The sequence below is a fragment of the Phoxinus phoxinus genome, assembly GCF_949152265.1.
Source record: "Phoxinus phoxinus genome assembly, chromosome: 1".
NCBI classification, from domain to species: Eukaryota; Metazoa; Chordata; class Actinopteri; order Cypriniformes; family Leuciscidae; genus Phoxinus; species Phoxinus phoxinus.
In genome coordinates, this window is record NC_136876.1 from 16,438,239 (window position 1) to 16,451,088 (window position 12,850).

The window sequence follows — 12,850 nt, forward strand, 5'->3', positions numbered from 1 at the left end:
ATATAATTACAGTTTTTAATAATGTATTTAGGCTACTGGTTTTCGTAAATACCATAGAAACGTCACAATATGTGACGTTTCTCACATAGAAACCATAAAGTTACAATAGAAACCATAAAGTTAAATTTTATCTGTGGTTATCATGATCTAAATGCATGATGCTGGATGACCAATGGTTAATTTTAATAAAACTAAAGAATATTACATTTTACCAAATAAAAATAATGTTGTTACTTTTTTTTTAACAGATTTTACTGTTTTTGTTAATGAACATAAATTGTATAAAGTAAATCTGCATCCTAACTCAAGCTAATACTACTGAAATAAAGATATTTATTTTGTTAAGGAAAAGTGTCAAATATTTGAATGTTCTACCTCGGATTTGTGAAATGTTCACCTGTTTGGCAAGTGTTTGTCATGATATGTTCTGACAATAAAGAGTAGTTTAAAAACACAACGCTCTGGTTTCTACAGCTTTCACTTAGGAGTACAAATCTGTCTTTAAACTTGAAATAAATAAAGATTTTACATTTATCGATAATTATCGATATCGACTGATATAAAAAAAAATATCGTGAAATTTTTTTTTGGCCATATCGCCCAGCCCTATTTTAATGTATGTCTGAATAAATCGGTCATGAGAACATTTTAATTTTTAATTACAGCCACCATTTAATGTTTATATTTCAACAAGTTGGAGTAGAAACAATTCTGTTATCAAAAAGTTGATATAAAAAACTGCCTTGTGTGCAATTTAAATGTTTGTGCAATTCAGTTTTTATGCGAATGTTGATGATTACTTAATTGATTATTACCTAAAATGCATTGTCATTCATAAATGGAAGCTTTATTTTCATATCAGTAAAAATGATGCCAGTGCATCATTTATTATCATAAAATGTCTTCATAAGACGTGTAATAATCATCTCTATGATAAAGATGGTCCAGTTTTACACACTTGAACTGATAGTGATTTTTGGAGCTGTTCAACTGCTGACTGTAAGAATCGCTGTGGGATGTAGCTAATGACACTGACCCTAATATTTATTTTAATATGCTCTTTTGAATGAGATCTTGTTGCAAGTTATTCATAGAGATTTGACTGCATCTCAAATGTGTGTTTTATGCGTGTTCCTATTTGGGCTGCTAATAATCAATTTGATGGAAATTTACATCAGTCTTGAGGAAAGCAGAAGTTTCTTTTCATCCCCATTTCGCGTGCAAGTCTTCATGCGGGATCTGTTGAGGTTTCGGTCTGCTGAATATCACGGTTTCGCTGGGATTTTAGTGCAGTGACTCGCAACCTTTTAGTCTCAATGTCCAACACAATATCCAACAAAATATTTGAAGCCCATAAGAGATATTTCAGTTTACGTCTGGGTTTATTTTTTTTATTTTTTTTTGCATTTTAATTTGTTATATTTTTTATATACGCATATTTATAATATTAATGAATTTAAACATTAAATAATATATTCATTAAATGTTAAGTCATCCTGCAAGCCCACTTGAAAGTTTGCTGAGGCCCACTAGTGTGTGTGTGTGTGTGTGTGTGTGTGTGTGTGTGTGTGTGTGTGTGTGTGTGTGTGTGTGTGTGTGTGAGAGAGAGTTTTAAATGCAGAAATAATTTGTGAAATTATCTTTTAAGCATCTTACTGAATTGTTTCATGCTTTGGTGTGATTTATTTCATGCTTTACTAGTTCTTTCTACTAGACGGATATTAGATGGCATGCTTTACCTTTTGACATGCAAGATTGAAATTATGAATTGATGGTTTGTAGAGACATCATCAACCCACAGCTTCATAGCATTGTGGCGGTGAGTTTGCACATGCAAGCACCACTTGGTCTCCAGAAAATGTAAAATTGTTAAATATGTACTTGCCTAGCGTGCTTTCCGGTTCAATTTCTTGCGAAGCAGCATGTTTTGTGTTGCAGAAAGTAGCGTTTTGCTTAAGAGCATAACTTAAGACTCGCATCAGGAAATTCCACAGCTCGGCGTGGAGAGATCCGTTATTTCCTGTCTTCCTAATTCTTCCCATGTTTTTGGATTAACATGCTACTATAAGTGCACACGCAGAGAAGTATATATAACACAAAACTAGTCCTTTTCTGAAGGTAATGCGAGTAGTGATGTCCGTGCAACAGCAACCGTGATGCAAGAGAGTTGTGGGTGGTTGCCAGATTACTGTACGGTGGACTGCTGGTGTGAGAACGGCAACACATGCATGTGTCCGCTAGCATTAGGGCTGTGTATCACCAACAATGCCACGATACGATACCCATCACGATACTAAAGCCACGATACGATACGTATCACGATATGGATCAAATTGGAATAAAAATTTATTTTGAGCAGAGTTTAATAACAGTAATATCTGTTTATTGAATAACCAGTGTTATAACAGTTGTGATATAAAAAAACTATACTGTAAAACTATTTAGTTTTTGTCATTTGTCAAAAAACAATGAGTTAAATGAAATAAAACAATTGGCACAAAAAGCTTAGAATGGCTCTCCCTTTTCCTTTTAAAGTCTCTGCCTCAATAACTGAAATAACAATTATAATGTCAATTATAGTGACACTGAAGCGTGTCAACAATGCTCAATGACTAAACAAAACTTAAAACATATTCCATAAAAGCAAAACCTGTAACAACTTAAATATAACTTCGTTTTTTTTCAAACTCTTTTAAACACCTAGTATTTAACAATTTGGTCTTACATAAGTGTTGGAACCAAACAGAGTCATTTCTTCACATTACGTCTCGCTTAACTTCACCATACAATATATGGATACAAAACATGTATGGATACAAAACACGGATAAAGCGATATAATCCGCGAAAAATAACTTTTGTTACTCGCGAGGTGTTTGTGAGGCGGCTTTACTCTATGTATGCATGCAGAGAAAACCATCTCGAGCGCGCGAGTACTGAATAGTTTAAATTCCTTGAATGTTTAAACTGGTAAGACATAAAAAGAAGTGCAAATGGTAAACTTTAGTCATGCAGGGTATCTGCACATTTTTTTAAAGTCAAATTTAAGGCTCTTTAAGACATTTTTAAGACCTGAAGAAATCAAAATTAATACCGTACATTAGGGGTGTGCAATATTAACAAAAATATATCTCAATAAGTTTTGTTGATAATAATTAGATGATATTTTACTGATTTTGTACTGGTACCACGGCTGGTTTAGGCCTGCTGTTGACAGCAGACTCACGAAGATATTCATATTTAACATATTCTATCTATGCAGTGGTCAGTTCACAGCAGTGACAGAAATAAAAAATTTATTAAGGGGCAATGTTTGCCATTTTAATTTGATTTCCAGGGGCATTTTCACCTAAATATGGAAATTATGTATAAACGTATTTAGAGGTATGCATCATCTTTTATGTCAAATTCTAACATTCAAATTAAATTCTATTTGAATAAGACCGTACCACTGTCAAATTAAATAATTAAATTAAAATCCATCCTTGCAGTGCAGAGGTGACACAGAAGCGGCATCCGAACTGGCATTACTATATTTACACTTAATTTGCAATTGCATAAATAAAGCTATTCAATATTTAAATATGAAATGATTTATAATTTTTAAATTTTAATTAAAGGGTACTTTAAATATGAAACTAAACCCGCCAGTAGGTGGCAGTAAGTCACTGTCTTGAGTTGTTGGAGTCATTTATTCAACCGATTTGTTCAAACGGCCGATTCATTCATTGAATCAAATGATTCGTTCAAAACGCGGATTTCAGTAAAAAAAAAAGAATCGCTGTCTGTTGGACTACAGTTTCATTATGACATTCTCGTCGGCGAAATAAAGGGGGAAATAAACCATTTTGACAATATAAAAAGTAACATACAATGTTAACTTTATTGTTAATTTAACTGTTGTATAAAATAAATACCACATTTGCAATTGTGCACAGGAAAACAGCACTCTTGCTCGTGATATTCTAATATAACAACATAATATATAAATATAATAAGACAAAAACTCATTTGGGGACATACCTATAACTGCACTGACACATCACGTGAAAGCAAGCATGAGAGACAAACGCGATGTCAGCTCGCACTCGCAGTGCCTCGTACGTAGTTAAAACCATGATTACAATATCATCATAGTTCATAGACAATCCTAAGCACAAAGAATGAACTTACTATTGAACTGACATTTACTCGTTCTCTTATCCTCTCCTCTCTCGCGTGCAGGAGACAGACGTAGGCTATACGCTGCCGTAAATGACGCGAATTGTCATGTGAGCAAGCAAATCCACAAAGATAGAATACAAAAAAAAAATACGTACGCTAATCAGATAGTTTTCATTTGGAAAGTATTTAGATACGTCTAAGTCAAAGTGTCCTCTAAAATTTAAGACCTTTCATAGGTAAAAATAAGACTAAGACTTTTTATGGCCTTTAATTTTAAAAATCGAATTTACGACCTTTTAATACTTTTTAAGGATCCGCGGAGACCCTGTCATTATGCAATGCTGGCCCGATTATACAAGTAAATATTCCGTCATGTCACGACTCCGAAACGTGAGAGTGTAGTATCGCCGCCTGCACCACGCTTGGCGCTTGCCTTGTGCAACACATTTGACAGACGAGAGAGAATGCAGCACCGTTGAACACTGATGCTGTTTGTGAAACTGCGTCTCGCACAAAGTTTTAAAATGACTGATTTGATTTTATAATCTGTGTGCATTAACTTACTAATAAAACCTACATGCTAAAGTGAATCAATGTTTGCGGCAATTTCCCGCATTATAAGTGGGAGACCTGCGGGATTGATTAAAATTATTCGCAATGCCTGCAATCCCGCGCCGAAATTCGAGCCCTGAATTGGCTACATTCAAAAGCACAACAGTATCAATTAGGGCTGAACGATACATCGAATTTTCATCGTCATCGCGATATGAACTCCCGCGATGAACACATCGCAACAGACAGCCTGACACGATGAATAATGCCTGGTTCAGATTAGCACTAACTTACACGTTTTTGACTCCTAAAATCTTGTCGTGGACAAGAAACATGTCAGACTACGTTGCTTTCCGACCAGTCATCGCGTGCCGTCACACACACACATTCACTCGCAAACATTCACTTGCATGCACAGACACACAAACACACACACTCACTGTCCCTCGCTCACTCACTCACTCGCTCACTCACTCACTCACTCACGCACGCACGCACACACATACGCTCACACGCTCACTGGCGCACACACACACTCACTGTTGCACTCACTCACGTCTCGCCTCGCTCACATATTCAACCCGTCGTGGAGGACCGTTAAAAATTAAACATGCTATAGTCTTTCTGTCGTGAAGCATCGCAGACGCGACGTAGGTTGTCGCCCACTATGACACACTATACGAGATGAAACGATCGAATCTTGCGTCCCGACGCCCGTTGTCGTTATTACGAATCTCCACGACACCCATACAACGGATCGTGCCAAAATCGCGCTAAAATCGTGTATTCTGAACCAGGCAGGTAATAAACGTTTGACCTATCACGCAAAGAACCTATTAAAGCACTAAGATATGGGAACAGTATAGTTAACAATCACATTTATCGCAAGTCATATCGTCATCGCAATATTAAACAATGTTATCGCACATCGCAGCTTTTCCTCATATCGTGCAGCCCTAGTATCAATACAGCAGCTGCTGTATTGATACGCGCATCGTCAGGAGTTCATGACGATGTATCACTGTATCGATATTTTGAGCACAGCCCTAGCTAGCATGCATGCTAATTTGTGGGTTTGTGTTAAGTCTCTGTGGTCTTTTTTTTCGGTGTTTGCTGTTGTCTGAGATGGTTGCAGTGGGTGTGTTGCTTGCCAGCTGGGTGTTCCCCCTCGTTATTGTGAGCGTGTGGCAGCCGTGGGTGCGCTTTTATTCCAGCCGTGTTTGCATTAGTGTACATACAAACACAGCCAAGCGTGTAAACGCTGCCCTCCACCAGCTTCAGGCAGACGGCTCGCTGCATGGTTTAATGTCTCGGCTGAAGCATGACTGATTTGGGGAAGGATGCAATGGGGAGATCGGCCCGTCTGAGCGACTGCCTGGATTCAACGGCGCAGTGCTTTTATGCCAACTTGGAGATGAGGGCCTGTTGTAGACATTTGACTGGTATGATTTGTATTGCTTTATATGATGACTAATATTACATTTTGTTGGTTTATTTCACCCAGAAAGATGGAAATTGTCAACACCTTCATGTTGTTCCAAATCTGACTTTACTCAGGGGAACACAACATTTTTTTTTGAAGATTATCCTGGCAACTTCTTTGCCGTATTATGAAAGTATCTTAAAAGTGGACTTACTGTAGTCTTTTGAAGCCATTCAATATAATTTTTTTTAAGTCTATGAATCCAAAACTTTACCTCTTTGTGTTCTGAAGATGAATGAGTCTTATGGGTTTAGAACGACATGAGGGTGTGTGTTTGTTGGCAGATTTTTTATTTTTGGGTGAACTGACCCTTTAAGATTTTATTCACTAAAAAACTAGATAGTAAGTTTTATAAGCAGAATTTTTAAAGATCGCCTTCAAACCACATGTACACACACCTGTTATCTTATTCTATATTTTTTATTCAAATATTTTTTTTGTTGATAAAGTGTTATAGCATCATAGCATCATATATATATATATTATTATATTATCGCCATTTATTTATTAAGCCTATATTTATTTGTTGCTATATAAATAAAAGTTACGATGTGGTCAGCATGCACAAAAACAAGGACATTTTCAGTAATCCATGTAGGCTAACCGAAACTAAACAGCGTCTCTGCGCATTGAAAGGCTGTCACTCAGCGTGCAGAACATTATGGCAACGGACTGTCTTTAAACCGTTAATTCAAAGAACATTTTAAAAAACGCTGATTCATTAAAAGATAGCTGGAATGAAACAAGGTGTTAATTATTTTTTAACTTTGAGCTCCACTTTTCATGGCTGACCAGCAATGCGCCACATGGGTAACGCTGAAGCTGATGCTTCACTTAATAGAGACCAATGGCATTGATTCAATGCGTGACTCGCTGATTTTTTTACCGTGGCTTCCTCACGCTGTGGAATGCTGACCAGTGCTGTCGCTGACGCCATTCATGGTAAATACCCTTAAATGTTAAAAGAGTGATACGACAAATATTTTGCTTTCCTTGGACACGACAAGCTTTTCACGAATATGACTTGACCTCAAAGACAGATTCAGATAACCACACGCGCTCAGGCGACCTCTCCTTCACTGTCTGTTTAGGCTTAAAGGAACACTCCACTTTTTTGGGAAAAAGGCTCATTTTCCAACTCCCATGGAGTTCAACTGTTGAGTTTTACTGTTTTCGAATCGATTCAGCCGATCTCCGGGTCTGGCGGTAGCACTTTTAGCATAGCTTAGCATTAGGGATGCGCGGTATACCGGTACTGCAAAAATACCGGTGTATATATTATATTTCAAACGGTACAATATCATAATTTTGTTCAATTCGGTATTTGATGCGCTGCTGTTTCGAATTCCACCTCTTGGCGGCAGTGCGCTACCTAAACTAACGCGGGTCACGCGAAACCGGCAAACGGTGACAACGGAGGAACACCATGGATCAAACGAAGCTCATTTGAATGAAGCGGGAAACACTTCTTAAAAGAAGTAAAAGTTTTAAGTTTACTTGACAACAAACCAAAGTTTTTTTTGCGTGCACGCTCGCTATTAGACTGACAGCTGACTCGGTGGTTGCTTAGCAACATAAAAACTGCAGCGAACTGCTATTTCAGGTGTGATCAGGTATTTTTTAGCAGTGCTGTGTGCCTCGCGTTTTCGAACCTGAAAAACGCGTTAGGTGTGATCCGGGCCTATGGCCGCTTTGCGCCCTGGCACGTCAGAGCCTGTCAGAATGAGCGTCTGAAGCGATCCCCGATCAGAAATGACGGGAGGGGTTGTCGCCCAGATTTGCTTCCCCCGGTCTGCATTTTCCCCAGACATATGTTCTCCTCCCTCACAAAAACAGAAATTCATTCCAAATATGTAAAATTCTGCGTTAACACTAGATTCCGTGTTAATGTGCCAATTCCGTGATTCCATGATTGGAAATTATAGGGCCCTACTTAAGTGCAAATCCACGAAGCCTCTGTACAAATCACCATGATCAACAGTCTTGTTATCATTATTTACTTATTTAACATTCAATACACATGCACGAAGTTCAAAACAAGAAGGGTATAGCCTTGTAAAAAAAAGAAAACGCGAATATCGCGGTTGCTATGGTTACTTGCATTCCTCTGCGATTGGCTTGTCAGTAGCGCGGTACTACAATATTGCGGTTATCGCGACAGCCCTAGCTTCATATTTTGTGGGATGTGCTTTATAAAGCATGATTGTTTCAGGTACGTCATCCCAGGTTTTGTATGCTGAGAGCATTTTTGAGGACTATTGTATTTCTGTGTGAAAAAATGTAGATACTTCAGTGTTGTCACAGTTACCATATTGAAGAGCTTCATGATCTGCGCCAACTTTTAAAGGTTTGGTCTTTGTACCCATTCAGATTTTTCTAAGTGTCTCATGTCACGAATAAAAATGACAAAAATACACGCCTAAATACACATACTTTGTGTTCACTTCTGTTCTTCATTCAAATGTTTTTAAGTGAGATAATGTCTTGTTGAAATTTGTTGAGCTGGACATGTGGTATCATTTTTCTAATCTTGTATTTGTAGTTTAATTTATATTATGCGTTTGACGGGTGATTTTATCTAAAGCAGCTTACAGTGCAATCAAATTACACAGTTTTATCAGTATGCACATTGTGCATTTAATTCAGTGTATTTTACAGTACATTATCATTTTATGCCTGTTTATTTAGTGCTTGATTGCAATTATAGTCTATTTTTTACTTAATTTTTTCAAACTTTAAAACACAAGCACACGACTGGCTGTGCTGGTCTCAGTGGTGAGGAGGTAGACCAGACTGACAAGCAGCTGTTGAAGACTAGGGGGGTACGAGGGGTAACAGATGAGCGGCTGGAGTGATTCTTATTTTTAGCCATGATTCTGAGCACTCCCTGCTGAGAATAAGGAGACATTACAACAGCGTTAACTTCCTCACACAGTTTTCAAAGCATAAAGTTGAGTGTATGTGTGAAAAACGGTGACCTTTATTAGTCAAAACTTTGTTTTCATTGTTAACAGGAGTCAAAACAGTCAGTGAAAAGTTACAAATACGTATACATGTATATTGCCATTCATAATGATATGAGCACAGGAAAATTTACAACGGAAAAAGTACAATATTCATTTACATGGGACATTTATTAGACATTTTTGTGAGTTGAGTTTAATTGACCAATCTGAAATATCTGTTGAGTTGCATGTAATGAGATGACCTGCGCTAATACCATCTTTTTCCTCTTTTCTTAGACTTCGTGTCCTTGTTCGACTTGGAAAACGATCTTCCAGATGAGCTGATACCCAACGGAGACCTGGGGCTGATGTCCATGCCCTCTAATGGAGATGGAGGCCGGATGGGGGGCACTATCCCGGATGCTGCTGCCAAGCACAGGCAACTGTCTCAGCTCCTGCAGGCGGGGAGCGGCTCTGTTCTGGCTGGAAACCTCAGTCCTCAGTCTGGAATGGGTGGACAACTGGGTGCCTTGGGGAAGAGTCCCATGGGCCAGGGCTCACCCGGTCACCAGACCCAACCTCCCAAGCAAGTCGGCACCCCTACCGGTCAGGGCAACAATAGTCCGGGTATGGGCCTCAATGCTGGTTTCAACCAGGCCATGATGAACAATAACAACCAGGCTCATGGACTCATGGGGCAGAACATGGCTCAGCAGGGGCAGATGATGAATGGCGTGATGGGGCAGGCCGGAAGAGGCAGGGCAGCTCCGGGTATGCAGTACCAGAGTCAGGGTATGCAGGGAACACCGGTGGGAGCAGGTGGCGGGCCGGGGGGCAGCGTTTCTGGCAGCGTATTGGCGGAGGCGCTTACCCAGGGTTCACCACAGATGGGGGCACACAATGCCATGAATCCCCAGCAAGCGGGAAACATGAACAAGGTAAGTCACCCATTGCTATTTTTCAGCTTTTGTTTAATTGTTCAGCATGGTTGGGTTTGAATGATTTAACAAGCTAACAGGAATACAAAAAAAAGAATTGTTTCGGTTTCGACCAGCTTCGTATACGTGAAGTTTCAGTTTCAACCTATAATTTCCTCCTCAAATGGTTGAGTGCTGTTTGTGTTACTTTGATTTAAGTATCATGTTGGAAGGTTTTCTGCTTGTAGTATGATAATTTGCTTGGTTGTTTTGTCATTTTCCTATCAATTATCAAACTCAAGCCTTTAAAATGAAAGGAAATGCTGGGTTATTTTCAACTTGAGGTGTATGGACAGCATTTGTGGCATGCTGTTTACAACGGACAGTTGCATTATAGAGATATGTCTTAATTAATTAAAATGTGCGTTAAGATCGCGAAAGCGCCATTGGTTCTCTGTTTTGACATTTGTGCAATCCCAAATGTGTGTTGTGGCTCTTACACATTCAAACAAATAAAGACACCTAAACTAGTCAAATTAATTGAACTAACACTGACGTTCATTTAGGGGTGTGTTCACTCTTGTAGTTCAGTTTGCTCGGTTCGGACAAAAATAAAAAAAACTGTTAGTCCTGGTCCGCTAAAGAACCTAAAGGCAGAGAAATGTTCACAACCTGATTGGTTCGGCTTTTATTAAGTATATTTTATGACAGAACTTAGGCTACCAAACATCCAAAACAATGCTGTGCCCTGGACTAAATGAGCTTGTTGTATGTGCGTAGCGACATATGATAGTATTTTGACCAGCGGAGAACTCGTGAAGAGCTTATAAAATGTGTAAAGGACTCAAAACAGGGAGGAATCCCTCCGTCACACACAAAAATTAAGATCTGCTGCGAGAAGTGGTTCAGATGCCTGTACCGAACATTGATGACAAACCGAGAAAAAAGCGATATGCGTGAGCATCCTGTCCTTTTTAGGGTCCTGTCCTTCATTCTCAAATGTTATTGTTTGCCTAAAGTGTTGTAGACAAACTATATAATAAACTATGACCAGGGATACAATCAGCCCACGCTGCCAGTCGTCTCTCCATAGTAAAAAGCGGCGTGTTGTCTGCCGGATTTTCCTCGTTTGTTTAGCTACTTCCGGGAGTTCTTTTGGAATTTTCCTGCATGTTGATTCTGACCAATCGAAGTGCAGTTATGGAAATACGTTCACATCAGGTCAACGAGTGTTATGGATGTTGACATGTGACTGCATTTTGGTTTGTTTCATCAACTGATTCGGACCAGAGCAATCAGTGTGGTGTGAAAAGGAACCAAAACGCCTGAAAAATGCTACAAAGTATAATTTTTCGCCCTTGGTCCGGACCAAATGAACCGAACTACAGATGTGAAAGCACCCTCAGTTCGCTTGTTTGGTGGCACCAGGGAATACCGTTAAAGTACCGGATTGATAAGCAGTATCTGTAAGAGTAGTAATACCGTTAAAACCTTAACGATACCCATCCCTATGTGTGTGTGAGCAGCTCCGATTACCTCACGCAGACATGCACTAAAATGACAGAAACTGTTCTGCCTTTTATGTTTAAACTGGAGTCGGACAATGATGGAGAGACGATCGAAATTAAGTCACAATCTCGATCATCGAATTAAAAAATGGAATCGTCGATGTTGCCACGCCCCCATGTCACGTTCGGTCGGCTTGTCAAGCGGAAAAAAACACGCGTGTTGAAATGCTGCGAGTCAACCTCCTCTGGGGGCCGCACACCCGACGAGAAGCGCCGCGTCTATGACAACTCGAGGTATCGCACACACCGGACGAGAAGCGCTGCGTCTTTGACAACTCGATGTAGGCTATCGCACACACCGGACGAGAAGCGCTGCGTCTTTGACAACTCGATGTATCGCACACACCGGACGAGAAGCGCTGCGTCTTTGACAACTCGATGTATCGCACACACCGGACGAGAAGCGCTGCGTCTTTGACAACTCGATGTATTGCACACACCGGACGAGAAGCGCTGCGTCTTTGACAACTCGATGTATTGACACCGGACGAGAAGCGCTGCGTCTTTGACAACTCGAGGTATCGCACACCGGACGCGCGCACTTTCTCAGTTTATGACCTGCAATATTATGTTTAAGGACATTATGGAATTAAGATCATGTCTATGTTATGAGGCTACTCTACAATTAAATGCGTTGCTTAGTCTGCAGTCTGAAGCACTTTATCTCAGAGAGCGTCCGTTAACTGAATGTATCCTGAGAATCCGATAACATCAGCAATTTTCATTCAACCAGCTGATTTCTGTAAATTAATGTAAAACACGTAGGCCTATATTGCAGCACAGTGTGAAGTCACGAGACAAATAAATGTATATAAAATGTATTAATTTAAAATAAATTTTATATAAAACTATGTAAATGGCGTTCTGTGGCGCGGCAGGATTAATTTTGAACAAGGTCCTGAGCCGTTGCTGGGCGCCGCGGACAGACGCCGAATGGCGCCGCTGGTGTGTGTGTGTGTGTGTGTGTGTGTGTACACAGAGAATAAAGTGTTAGAATTTTAAAGACGTGGCTCTGCGCGACGCATAGATTTATCTGTTAAACTGTTTGTTTGTTTGTTTTGTTGTGAACTTGAATGTCATCTTCTGTGAAGAAGGGGTTACAAAGGAGAAACTATCGCAGGTTATTTTGCTTAAGTTTCCAATTGACTGAAGATATAAGTTATTGTTACATTGTGTTCTTAATAAAAGTTTTAAATTTGACATTTGGTCTAAAAATGGCATA

The 12,850-nt window shown here is 39.4% G+C and overlaps 1 protein-coding gene across 4 annotated transcripts in view; it reads left to right on the forward strand.

The window, feature by feature from the left end:
* crebbpb (CREB binding lysine acetyltransferase b) overlaps positions 1 to 12,850 on the forward strand; it is a 66,976-nt gene that overhangs the window by 12,201 nt on the left and 41,925 nt on the right. For all 4 annotated transcript variants that reach the window (XM_079631674.1, XM_079631671.1, XM_079631672.1 and 1 more), the window contains exon 2: positions 9,441 to 10,081. In XM_079631674.1, the coding sequence (XP_079487800.1) occupies positions 9,441 to 10,081 (641 nt within the window). The remainder of the gene's footprint in view (positions 1 to 9,440; positions 10,082 to 12,850) is intronic.